Genomic DNA, 21,769 nt, shown 5'->3' with positions numbered 1-21,769 from the left:
GGATTTTGTTGTAAGGTAACGTATTGAGAACTTTTGAAATATATTCTAAACGTCATGTATATTATATTTATGCAGGTAAGATTTATTTTTTTTTTGTGTAGCAGTAGCTAAGCAATGATTGTAAGTTTTGTTATAAAGTAGAGGAACGGTATTTGCTATATGATGCTCAAGGTTTTTTAAAAATACCAGTTCAAGGACATTTTGGAAATCTATTTACCCTGTGTAGGTCTTGTTATAAAGTTCTGGTTCCACACTTGGTGATTAGAAGTCACTTTGAAGATGTGAAGTCACTTGCTGACAAGATCGAAAAAGACTGGAGACAGGTTCTAGCAGACTGTTTTCCAAAGTTGCTCGTGAATATCCTTCCATATTTTGCCTATCAAAGCCATGGAAAGAGTGAAGTAGAGGAGCAAAGAGATACGGCTTCTAAAGTCTATGACATGCTTAAGGATGAAAACTGCTTAGGAAAACAGGTATCCATTTAAAATGTGTAAATTGAGTTCTGTAGCATTTAACAGACCAGAAAGAAACATTTTTATGTTCTCTAAATGTAAACAGTTCATTTATAGATACAAAATTATTATTTTAATGAATTCAAACCAGCCAGATTTTTATCCCAAGGATTTCAAGTAGCTTATTCAATAGAAACTTTCAGGCAGACAGTTGACTGAATTATAATTTTTTTCAGAATGCAGTAAATTTTTTTTACCATTCATTATATAACCCTGAGTTTCTCTGTCATATATCTGTCATGTTTCCCTCTTAAAATATTTTGTTAATGGTTTATGAGGAGCCATCTTCTCCAGAGGCAGACTAGTCAGAACTAGTAGTAAAACATAATTTTTTTTCTATATGCTGTAGGAAAGTAAATTGTTCTACCTGTGACTGCCGTAGATAAGGCTTAACCAGGCTTAATTTATGAATAAATTGTATGTCATGGATAAAGGAACAAATAGAGAATCAAGGCAGGAGAAAATAGGTTTTCTCAGAAGGAAAAGAAATATTAAATCATTTTAGCTAAAATATTTTTTTTCTTATTAAAATACTGTTTTTCTTGTTGTAGCAAATTGACAGTTTATTTCATAATAACTTACCAGAGATTGTGGTTGAACTGTTGATGACTTTACATGAACCACCTGGTACCATGGTAGAAGAAGGAGCTCATCTAAGTAAATACATAAGGTATGTATTTGTACATTTTCTAAATGCTGAGTGTGTTTATACAACATGGTGCACTAAAACATGCCCTTCAGGCATAAGAGCTGGCCTTGAAGTTGAGAATTGAAGGATTTTATTGTCATTACTAATGATGTATCACAGTCGTGCTTTCTCGCATAGTTACTCACCGGGATCAGGAAGGAGAACCTCTGTAATTCTTCAGTTAATGGAAAGAATGATTGTGTGGGCAAGAGAATACCCTTGTATGTTGATGAGCTGGACTATGACAGTGCCAGTTTGGATTAGTTCAAATTTGGATGGACTGTCCTCTCTGTAAAATTGGTCAGGTTTTAGTCTCCAAGGTGATTCTTTTAATGGTCTTTAATAACTAGAAGTCACTGAGAAGTAAAGTTTCTTAGCAGTTCTCGTAGTGGAAGCTCTTGTTTTTGGTAAGGGGATTGGTTAAGCAATGCCAAATAAATTCCTAATGAATAGAAATATTCTAATGCCATAAATATCTTCATTTTTATTTGACTTTTCAGTTAATTCAGGTAATTTGTGTTAAGATACAAACTATTTGGAAAAACATTGCACTTCCTAAAGTTATCGAAGAAGGTATCTTTATTTTAGAAATATAAACTTGAAGGAAACCAAAGCATTCCTATGAAAATCTGCCAAAAGTTAAATGGCTGAGGATTTCCAAACTCTTTAAAGAAATTTTTTACTGTAAGTTTATTAACAGACTGTGGAGTCTGCTTTTAAATAAAATTTTTCTTTCTAAGAAGGGAATGGTAAGAAAAGAGTGATGAAACTTAGATTTTGCTTTTTTGTTACTACCATGATGCATTTCTTTTCTTTTTGAGATCCCAGAAAAGTTGACTGTCCTTTTTTTATGATGAGATTCATAATTACTTTTTTCTCAATGACATTGTTCCCACAATTACAAAATGCAGAAGCTTTATCCATGACTTGCGATTAGATTTTCCCACAAAGTACCTTAATAGGCAAATGTGTGGGTTTTTAGCAATAAGATCTTTCAAAAGAATATGAAAGAATGCTAAGAAAATACAGCTTAGAAAGCTGCCATAGAAGGACAATAAGCAGCTACAAAATAAGGTATAAGTCAGTTTTCTGGGTGCTTTTGGTACTTCTTACTGAAAGCAGAAAAAATTTTCTAGGAATTCATGTGTTTATTCAAAAAGAATTACTCTATTAGATACAAAGTCTTTTAATTTTGGGGAAGAAAAATATAAATCTCCTTTTTATTCATTTAGGGAACTGGATCCTGCTCCTAATCCTCCTCATTTTCCATCTTATGTGATTAAGGCAACCTTGGACTATATTAGCAACTGTCATAAAAGCAAATTAAAAAGTATTGTAGCAGTTCTTTCTAAAAGCCCTGTAAGTATGTAATAATTACTTCTTTTTCTGTAGAGTTTGTATTATGGGTACATTTTGTTTTAATTAGACATTTTCTTCATTTCTATATGAGGAAAATAAACAACCTTAGACCCTTTTCTGTTCTTTTATTTGCCTTCTGAAATGGAAGAAGTCGTAAGTTCAGGGACAGATTTATGTGCATTATATAATTATAGTATTTTATTAATTGTTGCATTACATGCATTATATAATATGTATTCTATAATTGTGTTAATTATATAATTATATGGATTATATAATATATATAAAGTAGAGAGGATTATTTTAAGGGTTGGGGAAATCTGCGTATACTGGACACAATTTAGAATGTGACATATTTGTCATATGTCCGAAGAACATTCTAAAATAATTACATATGGCAAATTTTATCTAAATACGGCCTACAATTAAAATATAAATGTTAGCTTCTCTTACTGACTGTGAAATTTTATAGTCAGTGATATTTTTCAAAACTTGATCTTCATTTATTAAAGGCAAATATGAAGACATATGAAATTATATAGCCCTTGCAATAAAACCTGAATGTATTACTGTCTTCTAACTTTATTCCTTAGAAACGTAGCTGTTTCAGGTTATGCTATTTTGTTGCATATGTTGTCAAGAACTTACTTTGCCTATCCATAAATAATCTAAAAAAAAACTTTTCTGGACCATGTTCATCTAAATATTTTGAGTGTAAAAGTTAATATTGCCAGCCAGTGCAGTAAGTTTTTTCAAATGTAACCCAGACTTTTTAGTATTTTAAAATGATGGGTTTTTTAAATTTACAATTTTAACAGTTGCAGTCTATAGTGATATATTCCATGAAATAGTGCATTTTGTGCGAATTAACATTATGTTTGAAAGAATATAGGTTGAATCATTACCCAGTGTTTTAATGCTTTGTGTTTGATGTTTCTTCTGTTGGTAAAAATTACCATAAGTGTTTGGCTCTCTGAAAAATGTGCATAACATTTCTCATGTTGTGAGGAATAAAAAAAGAAAATGAGGCAATGTGTGGCTAATAGTCCTGCTCAGAGAATTCGTTTCCATGTTTTTTGTTTGTTTAAAGCAATAAAAATAATGAAGCTTCTTTGCCCATGCCCTGTAACAAAATATATATATCCTGCTTAAGTTTTTTCTTTATGTAAGGTATATCTGTATTGACATTTTGAATTAATTTTTTACTCAAAATTTATTCATTTTTAGGATTCATTCCAGAAAATCCTTCTAGCTCTTTGTAAGCATGTATCAGATACAAACAACGTTTATAAGAAACACAGAGTTCTTCTAATTTATCACCTGTTTGTTGGTCTCTTACTTAAAGAAATAAAAGATGGTTTAGGAGGAGCCTGGGCTTTTGTACTCCGAGATGTAATTTACACCCTGATTCACCACATCAATAGCAGGTAAATACAGTAATTATCTCTTGTTCTTCCTGTCTGTTCTTCCTTATTCTTGGAACCGTACATTTCAATATTGCCAGCAGATGTGAATTCATTTGTAGACTTAATTAAAATTTGCTGAGATTTAAAATTAAATTGCCATTCTTTTATTATTTCAGAATTTAAATATAGAACTCTTACTAAAGTATGGAATGTTTTGTACTATCCTTGTATTTAGATGGTCACTGTACTGCAGCAGCATGTAATAGGCTATCAAATTGTACAAATAAACAGTGTTGGGAGATTTTGATGACAGAAAGGGTGTTTAGAAATTTAAGGGATATGGGAGAAAAATTCAAAATGTAGAGTTAAGTGCAAAATAAGCACAGGTCAAATAAAATGTGCTTATTGAATTAATAAAGAGTATTGACATTTACATTTTCACTGGTGGGTACGTAGCAAAATGAATTGGTACGTGTTATCCTAGCTTGCTTCAGATTGAGAAAACTGGTCCTTCATCAGGCCTAAGATTTAAATGGAGATCCTTGTCTTTCAGATAAGAAGACTAAGGTATTTTCTTACTTCATGTTTAGCTTTGGATTTCCCAGACAGTTATTCACCTAAATATCTTTGAGTTGATGTGCAAGTTGATTGCTTTGCTTGTTTGAAGCGTTTCATAGGCCGAGATGTTGAAGAGATGTGTGGATTTTATGGTAAATGCCATTATTATAGGACTTACTATTGCAACTAACACTGAACTGGGACAGGGACAGTCCATGCACTGGAGGGCAAGGCTGCCTTTCAGAGGGACCTTGTCTAGCTGTAAGAGTGGGACAACAGGTACGTTGTGAAACTGAACTAAAGCAACCGTTAAGTCTCTCACCTGAGATGGAATACCACTGTGTCACCCATCCAGCCAGGACCTGAGAGATAATTACAAACTGGGATAGGTTGAGTGGAAGACTCTGGAGGGGATAGGTAGAGTTGATCTAATTTCTGTTCTTCAGTTTCTGGAGGGGAAGACACCTTACAGTAAAGGTAAAGTCAGATTTTTTCCTAGAAGCATACAGTGAAAGGACAAGGACAACACAGCAAGTTGCAAGGTGGGAAATTCTGGTTGGATGTAAGGGAAAGGATTTTTGCAGTGAGAATAGTTAAATACTGGAGCAGGTTGCTCAGGGAAGCTGTTGTTTCTCCATCCAAGGAATATGTCAAAATTCAGTTCAACAAAACCCTGAGAACCTTATCTGAATTTGAAATTGAGCCTGCTTCAGGCAGGAAGCTGGACTAGATAATCCCCAGGTGGCCTTTGTAACATAATATTTAATTTTATTTTTAACTAATGGTTATTTTAGATAGAGGAGGATTCAGAGAGCATGGTTTCCCCTTTGTTCTGTTTCTGTCAACATTGTTCTGGCAAATAGTAGTCTAAAAGCCTTTTCTGGGTTTTTTTTGATTTTTTTTCCATTTTGGTATATATTTTTCTACAAGATTTTATTCCATTTTTTAAAGTGATAAGTCAAACTCAGTGTGTTTTTCTATGTCAAGTTTTTCTATGTCTCCTGAGCTAAGTCCATAGAGCTGATTGATAAATTTTAGACTTGAGAATCAGTTCCTCCTTATTTTATCTTTTTTTTTTTCCCTTTTTCTTCCCTGTTGTGTAATAGGCTGATACTTGAGACAATGACCATGTGTATTTCACTTTGTTTCCCACGACAGACCTGTTATTATCAGAGACATATCCATGCGCAGCTTTTCAGTCTGTTGTGATCTCCTTCATCATGTTTGCCACACAGCGGTTACGTGTTGCAGTGATGCTCTAGAGACACACCTTCATGTTATTGTAGGAACCCTAATACCTCTTGCCATGAAGCAGTCTGAGATTCAGGACCAGGTAGTTTTGCATTGCTGCTTATTCCTTATCTGTTAGCTTCTTAGTTCATGTTCACAGTTGTTAAAGCTGTACCTATACTCATGTTCAATTTTAATTCCTTTTTTCTATGATTTGGAGATTTACATAAAAATTACTATTTGGGATGGGATAGTATGCCTTTAATTTTTTAAATAAAAGCATCTTCACTTTTGGTACTTCTGTTCTGCCAAATAGCACGTTGAGTAGCTAAACAGTTACTTATAAAGCTCTGTGGGTGATTTCACAGGAAATACGAATAAAGACTTTTGGTATGAGAAGGTGTATAGAGGACAAAGAGGAAAAGTATGCAGAGAACAGAATTCAGTGGTTCAGCTATTTATTTAACAAATAATCTTTAAAAATAAATCCTGTACATAGGCCTTAAAAGGGAAACAAAGCAGTTTCTGTTGTGTGACAAGCATTATTTTCCAGAGTATACCTGTTGCACTTCAGTCGTCATGTTGCCTTCTGGGTTAATCTGATCCCACAGTACCATATGCACCTTTGTGGTTGCGTTGTAACTCTACATTATCCTTCTCCTTGTCCTTCCAGTTCAGCTGGAGGGCTCTGCTGATCCAGCTGAAACTAACTTGGCAGGTTTTTTTTCCCAGCTTAATGATCGTGATCAGATTTACAATATGTCGATGCAAACAGTTGTCCATGCACAACTGCAAAGGCAACTTGTCGGGGCACCCCTAAGCAGGAACAAAGTGGGGAGGACAGAAATTTCTCTGAATTGGAACTGATGTCAAATATGAAACCCTCTCATATCATACTCCTGCAGGGAAGCCCACCGTCTAGTGATCACTTTTTCTTCTTTTTATTTTTTCTTCTAGTATTAAATGGAGGCTAATTAATAATTTTCAGGTAAACACAGGTCTTCAAATAAAAACATCATGATTTAGATTGTAGAATCCTCAAAGCAGCTTGGATTGAATATCCAGTTGCATTGATTTTTAAGCATAAAAGCAGTGTTTTTGCAAAGAAAGTATGGTACCACTTTGTCAAGCATTTATTCAAGTTATGGATCTGTTATAAAACAAATTCTGCAGAGTTCAGTGATTTGGGCTATAAGTTATGATATTGATCTGAATTTCAATTTAACAGCACTTTAGTGAGAATAATAAAGTCTTGATAACATCAGAAGAACAGTTTGGGTGCAGTGTTTTGCTAAATCGTTGTCAATATCATAGTGATTGTATTGGCCAGTATTTGAGATCAACTCCATCAAGAAACAGGATAGAACTGCAGTCCATGATAGTAAAAACTTTGATTTTTGTTTGGAAGGGAGAGTAGCAAAAATGCCTCGCCATTTTAGAATATGTCTGTCATTTCCCCAAGCCTCTAAACGTCTTACAGCTTTTATCAGTGTAAATAAATTATCTTAGCAGTTTAGTGGAACTTGGAGAGCTACATTATAGCCTGAATAAGAAATATGGCTTATTGTTTCTTAATGTTTCTCTGTAATTTTTGGGTTTTATTTACTTCTTATATACAGGTCCTAGGCTTGTTGAAGTATCTGGTGATAGATAATAAGGATAATGAAAATCTTTATCATGCAATCAAATGCTTAGATCCTTTTCCTGAATATCCAGCTTTTAAAGATTTGCGAGCAACTCAGCAGAAAATAAAATACAGTAAAGGACCATACTCTCTTTTGGAGGTAATTACATTTTAAAATATATCTCATGACATAGTGTTTTTGGTAATGCAAACTTACAAAATAAAAAGGATTTCCTAGCTACAGTTGAGAAATATTTAAATTAGACGTAGATTCTTTTTATTGCCGGTTTTCAGAGACTGAGATATTTGTAGGTTTCTATTCATACTTTGCATCTGTTAATATCCACCTTGTGGACTGCTGAGAGCCACTTCTTTGCCTGAAGCTTTTATATTTGTTTGTTATATGTGCTTAGTACAAAATGTTGTTTTGCAGGAAATTAATCACTTTCTCTCAGTTGGTGTTTGTGATTCACTGCCCTTAACACGGCTTGAAGGACTGTATGATTTACGCAAACAATTGGAACAATATAAAGATCAGATGAAGGATCTCCTGAAAAATTTCCAGGGTACCCATATATGTGTTTTGTTTCTTTTGTATCTGGTTTTAGGTGTTTAGCAAGGTTTTATTTTGTGTCAAGGTTTTTGTATGTTTAACAATGTAACCTTATTATAGTTTTACATGCAAAGTAAAATTACATTTATTATTCATGTAAAATCTGAAGTATCTGTAACATAGTGTCTTATAAATATTATATGAGGTGTTACATGGTAGAGAGAATAAAACAGCCTTCCAGCTTTTGGCATGGGGCATGTATGATTGTGAATGCCCAGGATAACGTATAATATGAGTATATGGTTTTATGGCTGCTTAATGAGTTTTCTTGTTTTATGAATCTCCCTACTCTTTTAAATGTAATGAAGCTACATTTTATTAAAGTCATAGTATGTTAGAAAGTAAAGCTCTCAGAAGTTTTTAAATGGTAGAATTTAGTTGAACCTTGCCACATCCCAGGATGCTGTTGCAGCCCTCAGTCCACACCCAGTTCCTTTCTATTTTGTTTTGCAGATGCTTGTGGCATACCATTTCACTTTTCACCTCTACATCAAGTCTTCATCAGCTTATGTGCATGAGGGGGAGATAAAAAGAGCTGATGTAATTAATTGTAAATAAGTGCAGACTAAAATTTGGGGAAGAGTAGTAGTCTGTTTTAAGGCCACAGTGCAAGTGCATAATGTCCCCACATCTTGAATATAATTTACAATTTTAGTTTCCAAATTCTGCTTGAAAAGCGTTAGTGGAAGGGCAGCAAGCTTGTGTGGAGCAACTTCCATTGGAGGAAAGCCTTGTGACACTGGAAAAGAGATTGAATAGGAGTGAAGTGTATGAACTGGTGAATGGTACGATGAAGCTGAGTAGGGAGTACCTATCACTTCTATGACAACAGATTAAATTATCTCACAGCAGTTATATGGGAGAAACCATGTCATTTTTTCAAAATATATACAGCCTGGAACTTATTGTTACTTACTGTGGAGATTAGAAACATAACAGACCTTAAAAAGGATTAGATATATCTTATAAAGTTTATTAGATATGAAGATCTGCTCAGGCAAAACCTGGGAAGTACTTTCTCTTGCTTTGCTGGAGGCAGGCTGGCAGGCTTGATGGGCCTGTTGCCTTGAGTTTACCTTATACTAGAAGTCTGTTAACCACTGAATAATAATAATAACAAGAAGAAGAAGAAGAAGAACAACAACAATAATAACAATAATAATAATAGTAATAGTATTTCTTATTTTGTAAAAAGAAGCAAACCTATTATTGATAAAGGCTATACAACTCTATGCTGAAAGCTGACATTTAAGAAATAACTGTTGCAGTTTGACCACACATGTATTCAATTTTATAAAGGTGTCAACAAGCATATAGCCCTATCCCAGGTTTCCATTCCAATCAACATAGCAGTGGGATTTTTAAGAAAATACTGCTGTGGGGTTTTTTTTTCTTACATTGGCAGATCGTCATATTTTTTTCTTAGAACATTTTGTTTGGCATGTTTATTTAAAATAAAGACCTCAGGCAGGCAGCAAATATGTAAGGAAATGCCCACCATGAGAGTTTGTAGTTTGGCAAGGTTGATTAGACAACTGAAAGCTAGTGAAATTCTGAGAAGTTCCTTGCAGAAAGCCTATTTTTGAGATATTCCTTGGATTCATATTTAGAACAGAATGATATTAGTTTAAGGGCTGTCAGTGGAATCACACAATATGACTTCACTGTTTCAAACAGCACTCTTACACCAACTTATGCTAATATTTCATGTAATTAATCATCATTTCTGCATCAAAATGCTGAAAACAATAGCATTTGTGTATTTCAGTTTTGAGGATTCTTTGGCATAGTCAAATGCATAGAAATACTTTCAAGTTACAATTAATAAGATAACTGAAAAATTTTTTTGATGTACTGTTTAATACCAACGTGCCTCAACATTGATAATGCGTGTTGACATTGGTAGATAAAAGACACTGAAGCAGTGCTTTCTTTCTAATATGTTCACATTACAACTACACTGACATTTTTGGCATTTATTTTTTCTTTCTGAATGATAGAAAAGCCAGAAGATTCTGTAGTAGTGAAATTAGTGGTGAATTTACTGCAGCTGTCCAAGATGGCAGTTAACCATACAGGAGAAAAAGCAGTTCTGGGTAAGTTCTTTACTCCCACAGGCTAATTAGGGCTGTCATTACAAAAACCAGCCTGAAACTGTGGCTGTTCTCAATGTTATTTCCCACTGCTATTTTGCGTTACCTGCCAGAGGTAGCCATCAGGATTGTTAAAATGGTTGATATATCTTCTATTCAGTCACTGTATTTTAAAGCCTTGACTAATAATTTAAATTGCAATCAGTTTAGACTCTGGTCTGTTCTATATGCAGTAAAGAGTCATCTGTTTCTATGGGTCACTTTATTAGGTTGAAAAATAATACAAAAAATTGAAGAGAACTTATCTGAAAATTTTGTAGGCATGTCATAGTGGAAATTAAAATAATTGTTCTCCATCTTAAAGCCTCTTCTGTGTTATTAAAATTATTCTCACCATTTACATTGACCACCTGGTTAATGTTTGATCCAAAGCTAAAATCCAAATCCCCTCTTGCCTAAGTGGAGACTACCTCCACGAAGCTGGTGATTACTGAAATTAGATGTCTAAACTAGACAGAAACACCTTTATATGTACACCTGATATATTGTCTCTCTGAAAGACTAATGACTGATAATTACAAATGCTGAGGAACTAAATACTCATGTTGACTTCAGTATAGTGGATTCTTTAGCACCTCTGCAAGCTGCAGGTTTCAGCCTTCTCTTCATTGTGTTTCCTTAGGTGATTTGTCAGATTTAGTTCAAAACCCAACTTGTGTATCTTCAGTGTGTTCTTTATTTGTTCTGGTGGTTAAAACAATGTTGTAGAAGGTGGAAACATTTTCCATGCACATGCAGAGTTTGAAAGAAAGAGCAGGGAAATAGATTTTGTTTTCTTTCTGGTGAACATTAACATGCCTTTTTAAATATTATTTTCAAGGTCAATTTTGTTTTGTTTTATTCTTTTCTGTATTTTGTCTGCAAAACAAATGAGGGACACATAGGTACATCATTTTATGTAAAATGTAGGTTAATTCTGACTGAGTTTGCAGTCTACGGTTTGTGCTTACACAGGCTACTGTTTGTATTTACCATACCCTTAGGGAATGAACATGAACGATTCTGACCTTTTGCACTTGCCTGTTTCTGACAGAAGCAAAAATAAAATTCTTATCCGATATAAACTGGAACATCCAGAGCCATAGGCACTCCTAGAAAATTGAGTTAAAAAGCATAACTTTTGCGAGTCTTATGCTGCAAAATTTTTTAACATGTAATTTTAATCATAAAGCTCCTTAAGTGATTATTTATAATGTTTGCAGCTTTTTACCCCATAACAATCTCAGTTCTAAAAGTAGGGTGAGACTTTGTTTTACTGTTCATAAAACTACAGAAAGACTGTAAAACTACTTGCATTTGCAGAGGCTGTTGGAAGTTGCTTGGGAGAAATAGGTCCCATGGATTTCTCCACCATAGCTCTTCAGCGTGCTGAAAATGCACTGGATTCTAGAGCAGCAGACTTATTTGAAGATAGAAAACGTCAGTGGGTCTTCATAATGTTAACTCAAATAAATACTGCTTTAACAGATAATTGGTGAGTATACTTATTTAGTTACCTCAAAGCTTAATAGGAGCCTTTAAGTTGTATGTTGTTCAAATCAGCTCAGAGTAACTCTCTGAAAGTTTTACTAACACCTGTTAGTGTCTAACCATGTGCTACTTCAAGACTCGCATTACTTACCCGGTCAAACTTAGATGTTTCCTAGAAATTCCCTAGTTGGACTCAAGCCAGAGAGTCTCCTCTGTGCTGTACAGGATAGCAGTGCTGTGGAGGAAATAATCAGGCTTTGTTTTATAATAAAATATGCAATGGCACATCCTATTCCAAAATGTTCTGATTTGATGCGCACACGGACTGTGGAGTTATTTGCCTTGTATATTTATAAAGGTGATTTTGAAAGTCAAATATCTGAATTAAATTAATAATAAAGATGTTGTGTATGTTATTTTTTTTAGTATTGGTGTTAGAGCTGCTGCTGTTTCCTGTTTGAAAAACATATTAGCCACAGAGTCTGGAAGTGAATTTTGGGAAGTTTATAAAAGTAAAGCTGATCCCCTGTTAATCTATCTACAGCCTTTCAGAACATCTAGAAAAAAGGTACTTCTGATATGTCTTACATATATATAGCATATAGGGTAGAGAAAAAATAAAAATAGATTTTTTTTAAAGGCTTTGATGAATGTAATACACACTTTCTCAGGATTCTAGTGTCATTTGATGCAAAAAATCGGTGGAAAATAAGTCAGGAAAAAAGTGCATAATTAACCGCAAATCAGATATTTTGAATCAGATATTTCCTCATTTTGAAACTTTTGATTTGTGACCTAAACATGATGCCTACAGTGACCTTGTTGATATTATCAGTAAAATTCTGGTTTTAGTACTTTCAGATTTTCTGAAAACAGAATTGATATTGTTAGTCAGTTGAAGCATCAGTAATAGTTAATATATTTTGGTCTGTGCAGATTGCCATATGGCTTTTTTAAGTGCCTTAGAATTTTTTTATGTTTGTAATATGTGTATTTTCCTTCTAGTTTCTTGTAGTATCTGCTAATGATACAGAGGCTCGTTTAGAAACTTTGGATGACACAAACCTGTGGATTCCTCTGGGAGAAAGTCATGAGACCTGGATCAAGTGCCTAACTAGTTCGATATTGGACAGTGGAGGTGTGAAAAATGAAGTTCTACAGTTAATGAAGCCACTGTGTGAGGTGAGCTAAATCATACACATGTATGTATGTATGTGTGTGCTGTGATGCATAAAAAATATGATTACTTATCTTGATAACAAATAGTAATTTCTTCTGTTAGATAATTCAGAACCTTTGTAATCATATATTGCAGATACTCATAAAATATATTCTTGAAATACAAGTTTTGAGAGATGATTGTAACATAGATGAACTTTATGTGGCTACTTTAGCTGAATGCCAGCACAGCCCCGTTGAGTGGTTTACATTATTCATATTACATGTTCTTTCTCAAACATTGCATGTTTGTTTGAGTAGTTGTCAGTTTGGTTGTAACCTAGAGAAAGAAAGGTTTTTTCCATTGTCTTTCTTAGCAGCTGCTGTGCATGGTTGTTTTCTAGGTGAAAACAGACTTGTGTCAAACTTTGCTTCCATACTTGATTCATGATATAGTTCTTCATGACTCAGATGAATCTTGGAGAAATCTTTTGTCACTTCATATCCAGAAGTTTTTTACAGCCTGTTGCAAATTTGCCTCGTCTAGTAGATCTACTCCAAATTCTGATTCAGGTAATGTCATGATATTTTTGTTTCAACTAAAAGTGGAATTCTGGTTGTGAAAAAACTATCTCCTGACATCAAATGTATGATGTGCACTTGCAGGCAGACTGAATTTTAGAAACTTCTGCCCAATTGTTTGATCTTTTTCAGTGGAGATGGCGTTAATTTTGAAACTGTTCGTTGGCAGCATCCAAGCAGCTTCTTCAGTATAACTTTTTTCCTTATTCACAACTGGATGATATTTATTACTTGCTGAATTTAGATGTTATGCAATGTTGTGTGCTGCAAGACTTGAGTCGTGGACTGTCTCTTAAAATGACTAATCGGCAGTTAAATTCCTCTCTTACTCAAACAAGAGCGATAAAAAGCAGTTTTATCTGTATTTTCTCCTTGGAGAAGACTAACCCTTTCTTTAACTTCTGCCAAATATTGATAATGGTCTCCCTATACATTCAAAAGACCTGTTCCATTCCAGCAGAATGAAAGGAAGTTGTAACCAAAAGTACTGCAGCAGCATATAAATAATGCAGTAAGTTCCTTTAAAAGGAAGGCACCTTCTAATCAAACTGTTGGCATTCTTTCCAATTAGATTGCAATCAAAGAAAACCTAAATTAATTCCAATCCATCAGGATCCAAACTAGGAAAGACCAGGCAGTTAGACATGAGAGAGTCGAGGGTGTCCGAACAAGAGTCTTAGCGTTGATCCATTTTGACATTCAAGTTGTAGAAATTGGCAGTTTAAAGCATAAATGGTGTGAACATCATGCCAATCACTGCGCTGCCTGAGAAACCAAACCTAATTGTGAATTGCCAACTGCTTGACTAGAGTCAGACCCACCAAAACTAAAAATAGTGAATATTTTGGACTTAGTGCATGTCGGTCTGGCGAATAATAGGTCAGTTGAATCTGTTATTTTGCAGAAGAGATGTAATTTTTTTGTTGAATTAATATTTCTAAATACCTGTCCAGTTATTACTCCTTAGCATTTAGATTTTCGATCTGATGCCATGAAAAACAGGCACCATTTTCATTTTATGTCTGTAAGCTTCTTGTTAGTGAGTATGAACTCCATGCTGTCAGTTGCCATTATTGTAATTTGGCCTATTGTTCAACAAAGCCCTAAGAATAACTGTTTTCTTCCCCTAACTCATTAATACTTTCTAGTACCCAAATATAACTCATTCAGAAATTTTTAGTTGTTCATCTGATGAAATAATGAAAGAGGAAACAGCAAGCTCTTTGGGGCGTTGATTGTACAGTCCAACAGAATGGACCCTGCCTGTGAGGTGCTGTCTCCATTGCCAAGGAGAGCAGCACGTGGGAATGGAGGGAAAAACATCATGGTGCGTTAGGAACTGAGAGTCAAATGTCCCCATTGCATGTCTTCTGAAAGTTAAGCATGTGGGACATGACTTAAAAAGAAGCTGGTGTTCCTTCTGTCAGATCTTTGGTAGCAGTGGAAACTAAGTGTCATCCATTTCTGTTTGTTGAAGCACACAAAATGCCCAGATACTTCTTCTTTAATATGGCTTTTGCATTCTTTAGGGGAAATTGCTAGTTCCACATCTCACTGTAATGTAGTAGTAATCAAACCTTTGGTTATGCTTCCCTGTTTCTTCCTTCTTGTAACTGAGAAATCAAAAATTACCAGAAAAATGGAGAAATTATTAGACAAGTGAATGGAATACAACTTGTAGCCATCTGATTTTATTTTATTTTTTTTAATCCGGAAGCAAGGTGTAGAAATATAAATTAAATGTGTCTCTATGTGGGAAATAGTGTTTTTTGTGTAAGCATCCACACTATAAAATCTGCAATAACGCTACTAGCAAGTATTTCTGTGACTTTGGAATAACTTTATATGTCTCAAGCCTAAGAGAAGAGGTCTGTTATGGAGATTTGTGCAATCATGTTAGTTCATCTCTGGGTTCTATAATAAGAAATATAATACATAAATTATTAATACAAAGATAATTTGATAAAATTATGGTATAAACTACTCTAGTGTCTCTAACATAGTGTAAGGAGGAAAAATATGTTTTGTGACAAACTATTAGTTTAATTTTGGAAATGCCATCCAAGGAAGTTTTTAGTTACTTTCTTGAGTACAAAATAGACCTTTTTATTTTGTAAAAAGAATATGTTATGACAAAAGTTCATTATATTCTTTCCTTTGAAATATACATCCCAGAGCAAGAAACCCATAATTTTAGAAGTTTGGATAAAGTATCTCGACGAGCCATGCTTGCTGTTGTTGATTACTTAAGAAGACAAAAGAGGTGAATTATCACTTTCCAAAATGTTACTTTAATTTAATTATGACTGTTCTGAGATCTGTTGATGCTCTAGATTAAAGAAGAACATGATAGAGAACATGTCAGTCAAAAGAATGAAGATACAGTAGTGACCTTGCATTTTTTACAGAAGTGATATAGCTGGACTTAAGGGGTTCTAACTGTGTTGAAGGAGTTTTCTAAAAACTTGTTGTCTGATAAACTTCTTGTAGTTTGGGTTTTGAGGGGGGTGCTAAAATAAAATTAGCCTTTGGAAAGCTTTATAGTTAGTTTGGATTTATTTTGTTTAATGTTAGAGAGAAGGTCTGTTGCAGCAGTATTAAAGTCTTTATTTAATCAGATCTGCTTCAGGTACAGTTTTTGATGACAGCTTCTGGCTGGATCTGAATTATCTTGAGGTTGCTATAGCAGCACAGTCTTGTGCTGCTCACTTCACAGCCTTGCTCTACGCAGAAATCTACGCAGACAAGATAAACAGAGACAAACAGCAAGAAAGGTATGAGGCTTGAGGAGTGCAGTTTCTTGACATTTCTGATAAAATGGGTCATGTTTTGTGCATCCCAGTAGTGTTTTGTTATGTGAAAAGTGAAGGAAGCTTTAAAAATATTCCATAGGTGCATGTATGGACATGAAAATATTTTACCAATCCTTGAATGTGATCCAAACCACGTTGACCCATAATCAGAAACTTTTCTTAGTGCTATTGGTTAAATTAAAGCCAGAAGTTAATCAAAGAAAGAAGGAAACACCCGAATGATAACCAGAATTGTGTGTGGATTGAGCTGAATGATCCTTGTAGAGAAGGAGTTTTCTTCTATAATGGACAATTATTTTTGTCTTCTGGTCTAGCAAGATCAAAATATGGAACTAGTTTAGAAGCTCTTTTTGTTACAAATAACTCTAAGGTAGTGAAAATATAACAAGAGGAAGATTATAAGCATATGCATTAACTAACTGCTTTTATTCTTTGACAGAAGAAAGAATGCTTCAGCCATTCACAAAAGCAACTTGATCTAATAAAATATTGGAAATTACAAGGTTTTTTTTTTTTTATCTCTGAAAAAACACCTTGGTGTTAAAATCCCTTGACATTGATATTCTCAGTTCAGCTGATCATTATTCGAGTGGAGAGCTATTTTGAATGATTTAGGGGTATGACAGGCATGGTCTTGCATTTGTTGTTTACTTTTTAAGTATTTAAAGTTGCTTTTTAATACTTTTTAATACTTTTAAAGTATTTTAAGTTGCTTACTTTTTAAGTATTGTTTCAGAATTTCTTTAGTTCTTCGTATGAAATTTAATTTAACTTTATTGGTTGAAACTTTTCTTTTAGATCTTCTTTTAAAGCAGCTAAGAGTTTGACATTTGAAGAAGAAAGTCAAAAAACAACTATTACTACTTTGAACGAAAAAAGTAAAGAAGAAACTGGCTTAAGTTTACAGGTACATGTGTGCTTCATAATCTGAAAGCAAAACTTCTCATATAGTTATTATTAAGAGTAGATTTCATCTGAGTTGAAGGCAGATCTAATTGAATTCAAAAATTGTGTTTGAAAGTTCTCCTCATGCTTTAATTCAAAGTGAACTTAGTAGCCTTCTAGACGAGTTAAATTGAGTATTCGTTCACCTGAAACACTAATTAACTGGCAAATTTTACATCACAGCAAGCAGACTTTGTTCCTTGAAAGAACTGAACTCATGGTGATAACTAGCCAAGTATTTTTCAGTTTGTTTTGTCAGAGATATATGTTCATTAAAAATGAACATGTGGTGTGGGAGGCTGTACTAATCAAAACCAAAGCAGTAGTATCTCTTGCAAGTTTATTTGGTATATCAAATCTGATCCAGTAACCTTGTCTAAGTTACTTCTTCGCATTGTTCATTATTCCAGAACTGCGCTTGTGTAACTTTTAAGATGCATTGCTTAGCTGGTATGTCTGATGCTCATTCAGTACTACTGCCTTTTGCTTTTCAGCCAGTCCACCTAAGGCCCAGTTCTGTTTTTTTGTTTAATAAATTAGCCGGGAAGGTAGGTAGTCCTGAAGAGTTTTTCTAGACTGCATAACTTTTTTCCTATGATGATAGCAGGCTCAGTTACTGCATAAAGGAAAATTTAGCAATGATAGTGTTGCATGCAAGGACTCATATTTACAAACTTACACAATATATGTGAAACTAACTTGAACTGGTTCCAAAGAAAAGTAACTCTTCAGTTTTGTGGTGCATCTTCTAGGACCTTCTCATGGACATATACAGAAGCATTGGAGAACCTGACAGTCTCTATGGCTGTGGTGGAGGAAGAATGTTACAACCATTAGCGCGGTATAATTTATTAATGTTCTTATGTTCTTTAGAGTCATTGCTTTCATTTATTAATAAGGAACTTCAATTGAAAACATCCTGTTAACTTACAACAGGCTAAGAACATATGAGCATGAAGCAGTATGGGAGAAAGCCCTTGTAACATATGACCTTGAGACAAGCCTCTCTCCATCTACTCGCCAGGCAGGAATAATAGAGGTAATCCTATTTTGTAAGAGGAAATAAATGTAAGAATTGATATCCATCATACTGAGTCATTTGTATTAAGTCCAAAATTGTTTTAGGACCGAAAGCAATCCCTTTATTCATCAAGTCCAGCCCACTGTCATACACATCCAAACTGTGTAATATAAGACAACTCAATATTTGTCCTGAAAACATTAAGGTTCCTATTCCTCTTGTCACTCACCCAAGTCATGGGTGATGAATTTTGTGAAATACTTAAGGCCAGCTCTTTAAAATCACAGGATATGAAAAGTAATGTAATTGGTTACTTTTCCTCTCTCATTCTTCAAACCTCTCCATTGTGGCAAGTATCTGACTGAAACTGTGGTATTTCTGATACAATAAATAAATAGAATTGATGCCACCCATGGTGGTTTAGTAATGAAACTGCTTTCCTGGGGGTGCAGATATCAATAGTGGGATTAGTAGTTTTATTAAAAAGTTTTCATGTTATGTAGTGCTGAGTTTAGAAATATTTATGGTCCTGTCATACCTGCAAAGGCTTCTTTGTTTGCAAAGGTAAAACAAAGCCTTTAAAAAAACTAGTTCAGTTTGATAAAGGAGGAAAACCAACTTCTAGTAATTTTCTTAATTCCAGGCTTTGCAGAATTTTGGTCTTTGCCACACTCTTTCCATGTATTTAAAAGGGCTGGAACGTGAAAACACTGAGTGGTGCACAGAACTACAGGAAATGCGCTACCAGGCAGCATGGAGGAACATGCAGTGGGGCCACATCTCTTTTGTCAGGTAAACCAACTTTTGCTAGTTTATTAAGCAAAAGGCAGTGGTGTCAGATCCAAGCAAAAAGAACAAGGTGAGAATGTAGTTTCTGTGAAGCAGGTCACCTAATTTGTCTTAATAATTGAATGTAAAAGCAGTCTTTTTCACTTACACTTCTCTGGTTTGTATGCACATCACTTTCCATTTTCCTGGGAAACTGTACGCAGGTAATTCTTTTTGATTGTTCATAATTGTGAACTGAAATTTTCTATTTTTGACTCGGATAGTAAACTTACCTCAAGTACAAGTGAGGGTTAGATAGTTTTTAATGTCCAATTTATAAGGAAATGGGGAAAATATTACTTAATAAGCCACAAGAGGTTATCAAGACCTGGATAGGCAAACACCAGTATTGATTTATGGCTACTCCCTCATAAGGAGTAATCTCCTCCCTTAATGTGTAACTGGATATGCCATATATGGCAGTAGATATTTTATGTGACTAGCCAGAATCTGTCTGTCCCTTCTTAGTACAGGTGCATTGTGGCATGTTTTAGGAAGAATACAGAATAGATACACTACATTTTGGTAAAGCAAAAGTTACATGGTGGGGTCTCCTCCTACATCAACTTTTAGTAGTCAGAAGAATGTAGGATTTTTCTCCTAAGACTTACAGAGAGGTGTTCTGGGGAACACACTCCTGGTGTGTTCATTGTCTTCTCCTGCACTGTCATGAAATCATTGATAAGACTCATCTGGAGAACTTCATGAACAGCCTGTTGAAGGGCATTTGTTATGCCACAATCAGAACAAATTTCTTATAGGTGTGCTCTCTTTGTCCCTGGGTTAGGGTCTGTATAACCCTCCTTGGCAAATGGAGTAGTCACCTTTAATACAGGAGCAAAGGAACATGCAAGATGAGAGAGATGGCAGGAAAGAGGAGGAGGGCCAAGGAGAAGGAGAAAGAAAAGCCAAAAGGGCAAAGAAGGGAAAATTCTATTGAACGCTATGAATTTTTTTTAACCTTCTGATTTTATTTATTTTTTCCATTTTAAGAATATTTTTGAAGTTACCTGTATAAAACTGTTGATTCTTAGCTGAAGTTGCATATATACTATAATATGTATGTTTCAGCATAATACTGAGACAGATATTATGATTAAACTTTTATTGTGCAGTTGAGTTTGTGGCATATTTTTGATACAACTGTAAACATGTTCTCTGTATTCCAAACATTTCGACAATTACTGTTTTTCTTTGTTTAAAAAGAACAGCTTGAATTTATAAAATGCTAAATTAATTTAAAATGTAAAAGATTGCATCATTATTTTTATCATGCAAAATAGCAATCCAGCTGCAGAAAATCTACAACTGAAAATATATATCATAAAGATAAAATTGATGTAGAGAAATGTACTTTTCTTTTTATTTTATGTTACTTTTGTTTTATTTCTTAGAGATGAAACGGGAAGACCAGGTTACCATGAATCTTTGTATGATGCTCTTCAGTCTTTACGAGATAAGGAATTCTCTGCTTTCCATGACAGTCTTAAAGATGCCAGGTAACTGTATGCAAATACTATGTTGTTACAGAAAGAGATGGAGACAATGTGTGTGTTTCTACTCCCAGGTTATATACGAAAGACTGTCATGGGGTTTTATGGGCTTAAATAAAGTCTCCTGTATAGAATAAAATTAATACCTCCAGACTGCAACTTTATTTCTAAGTTTTTTAACTTCAGTTTGTCATCTGTGCATATATAATTTGTGTGCTGATTGAAGATACATTTGCTGTTGTATACACCTCCTTATTTTGTGTTCCTCTAAAGTGGATTTCAGTGTTGGGTGCTCTTCTTTGGCTGAACTTTGGGGTTTATATATGCTTACTGTCTTTTCATTTATTGACAAAATTTATTATTTTAATTTTAATGGTAATACAAAATAACTCCCAACTGAATAGTTTAGCTGTTTAAATTCTGTTCACTGTGTGGAAATTATGTTATGGATATTTGCAATTACTTGTGGATAGTGAAAAAAAAAATAAATTTACTGTTTCTCTGCTAAATCCATAGAGTGAATGAAGTCGAAGAGCTGTGCAAAGGGAGTCTTGAATCTGTTTATTCATTATACCCAACCCTTTGTAGACTACAGCTAATTGGAGAGTTGGAAAACACAGGTCTCCTGTTCTCCAGGTAATTTTTTAAGATTGTTTAAGATTGTTTCTGAGCTTTCAGAATTTTTGGTAATCAAGCATAGCACGAAAATTGTAACGACCTCAACAAATTTTATTTGTGAGCATCTCGAACTTCATCCTAAAAGTTAAAGGATTTTAGCTTTACTATGTGAAGACAATTTTAGATTCTCTTATTATTTCCAGACTGGATTTATTTACAGTCTAGTTTGAATTATTTGATATTATGCCAATACTGTATTTTAAATAATTATTTTCTTTCATTTGTATTGAGTTCCCTAGTATACTCCAAGGTAGCAGTCATATCTCCTAGCTTCTGCTTTACTCAGGTAACTGAGTCATCCTCTTGTAGTTTCTTTTCTAAAAATGTTTTCAATTTCCTTCATGACGCCCATAGCTCTATTGAAAGTTGTTTCAGTTTGAATCACTTTTTTCATGGACCTCTAATACTATATTCTTAACAGTGCTTTTTAATCACAGGAAGGTATTTATCTTGGTAGTGCTATTAACATTGAATTTTCTCTGTCATAGTTGTGTGTTTGGTAGCTAATATTCATCCTGCAGTCATTTAGCCTGTCTGGAACCTTATTGCTTTTTGCAGTTAATGGATTGCCTAAGAAAATAATACATGAAATGGCAACCTGCAGTGTGACAGTTTAGAATTTATTCTTGTATTAATCC

General features: G+C 34.2%; 1 protein-coding gene across 1 annotated transcript in view; it reads left to right on the top strand.

Annotated features, from left to right (window-relative positions):
* Nucleotides 1–21,769, top strand: part of LOC113983542 (serine-protein kinase ATM) — a gene marked incomplete at its 5' end in the record, with an annotated part of 59,516 nt that overhangs the window by 16,782 nt on the left and 20,965 nt on the right. Inside the window, 20 exons of the mRNA XM_039387217.1 lie at nucleotides 227–473; nucleotides 1,064–1,182; nucleotides 2,433–2,559; nucleotides 3,787–3,986; nucleotides 5,682–5,856; nucleotides 7,373–7,537; nucleotides 7,811–7,943; nucleotides 9,991–10,086; nucleotides 11,446–11,617; nucleotides 12,040–12,181; nucleotides 12,619–12,795; nucleotides 13,176–13,344; nucleotides 15,529–15,616; nucleotides 15,972–16,127; nucleotides 16,965–17,073; nucleotides 17,864–17,952; nucleotides 18,048–18,150; nucleotides 18,776–18,924; nucleotides 20,355–20,459; nucleotides 20,970–21,089. Coding sequence (XP_039243151.1) covers nucleotides 227–473; nucleotides 1,064–1,182; nucleotides 2,433–2,559; nucleotides 3,787–3,986; nucleotides 5,682–5,856; nucleotides 7,373–7,537; nucleotides 7,811–7,943; nucleotides 9,991–10,086; nucleotides 11,446–11,617; nucleotides 12,040–12,181; nucleotides 12,619–12,795; nucleotides 13,176–13,344; nucleotides 15,529–15,616; nucleotides 15,972–16,127; nucleotides 16,965–17,073; nucleotides 17,864–17,952; nucleotides 18,048–18,150; nucleotides 18,776–18,924; nucleotides 20,355–20,459; nucleotides 20,970–21,089 — 2,841 coding nt within the window. The remainder of the gene's footprint in view (nucleotides 1–226; nucleotides 474–1,063; nucleotides 1,183–2,432; nucleotides 2,560–3,786; nucleotides 3,987–5,681; nucleotides 5,857–7,372; nucleotides 7,538–7,810; nucleotides 7,944–9,990; nucleotides 10,087–11,445; nucleotides 11,618–12,039; nucleotides 12,182–12,618; nucleotides 12,796–13,175; nucleotides 13,345–15,528; nucleotides 15,617–15,971; nucleotides 16,128–16,964; nucleotides 17,074–17,863; nucleotides 17,953–18,047; nucleotides 18,151–18,775; nucleotides 18,925–20,354; nucleotides 20,460–20,969; nucleotides 21,090–21,769) is intronic.

Source organism: Pipra filicauda, unplaced genomic scaffold, assembly GCF_003945595.2.
Source record: "Pipra filicauda isolate LSUMZ 115617 unplaced genomic scaffold, ASM394559v2 scaffold540_size334518_pilon, whole genome shotgun sequence".
NCBI lineage: Eukaryota > Metazoa > Chordata > Aves > Passeriformes > Pipridae > Pipra > Pipra filicauda.
This window is presented reverse-complemented; position numbering and strand designations above follow the sequence as displayed.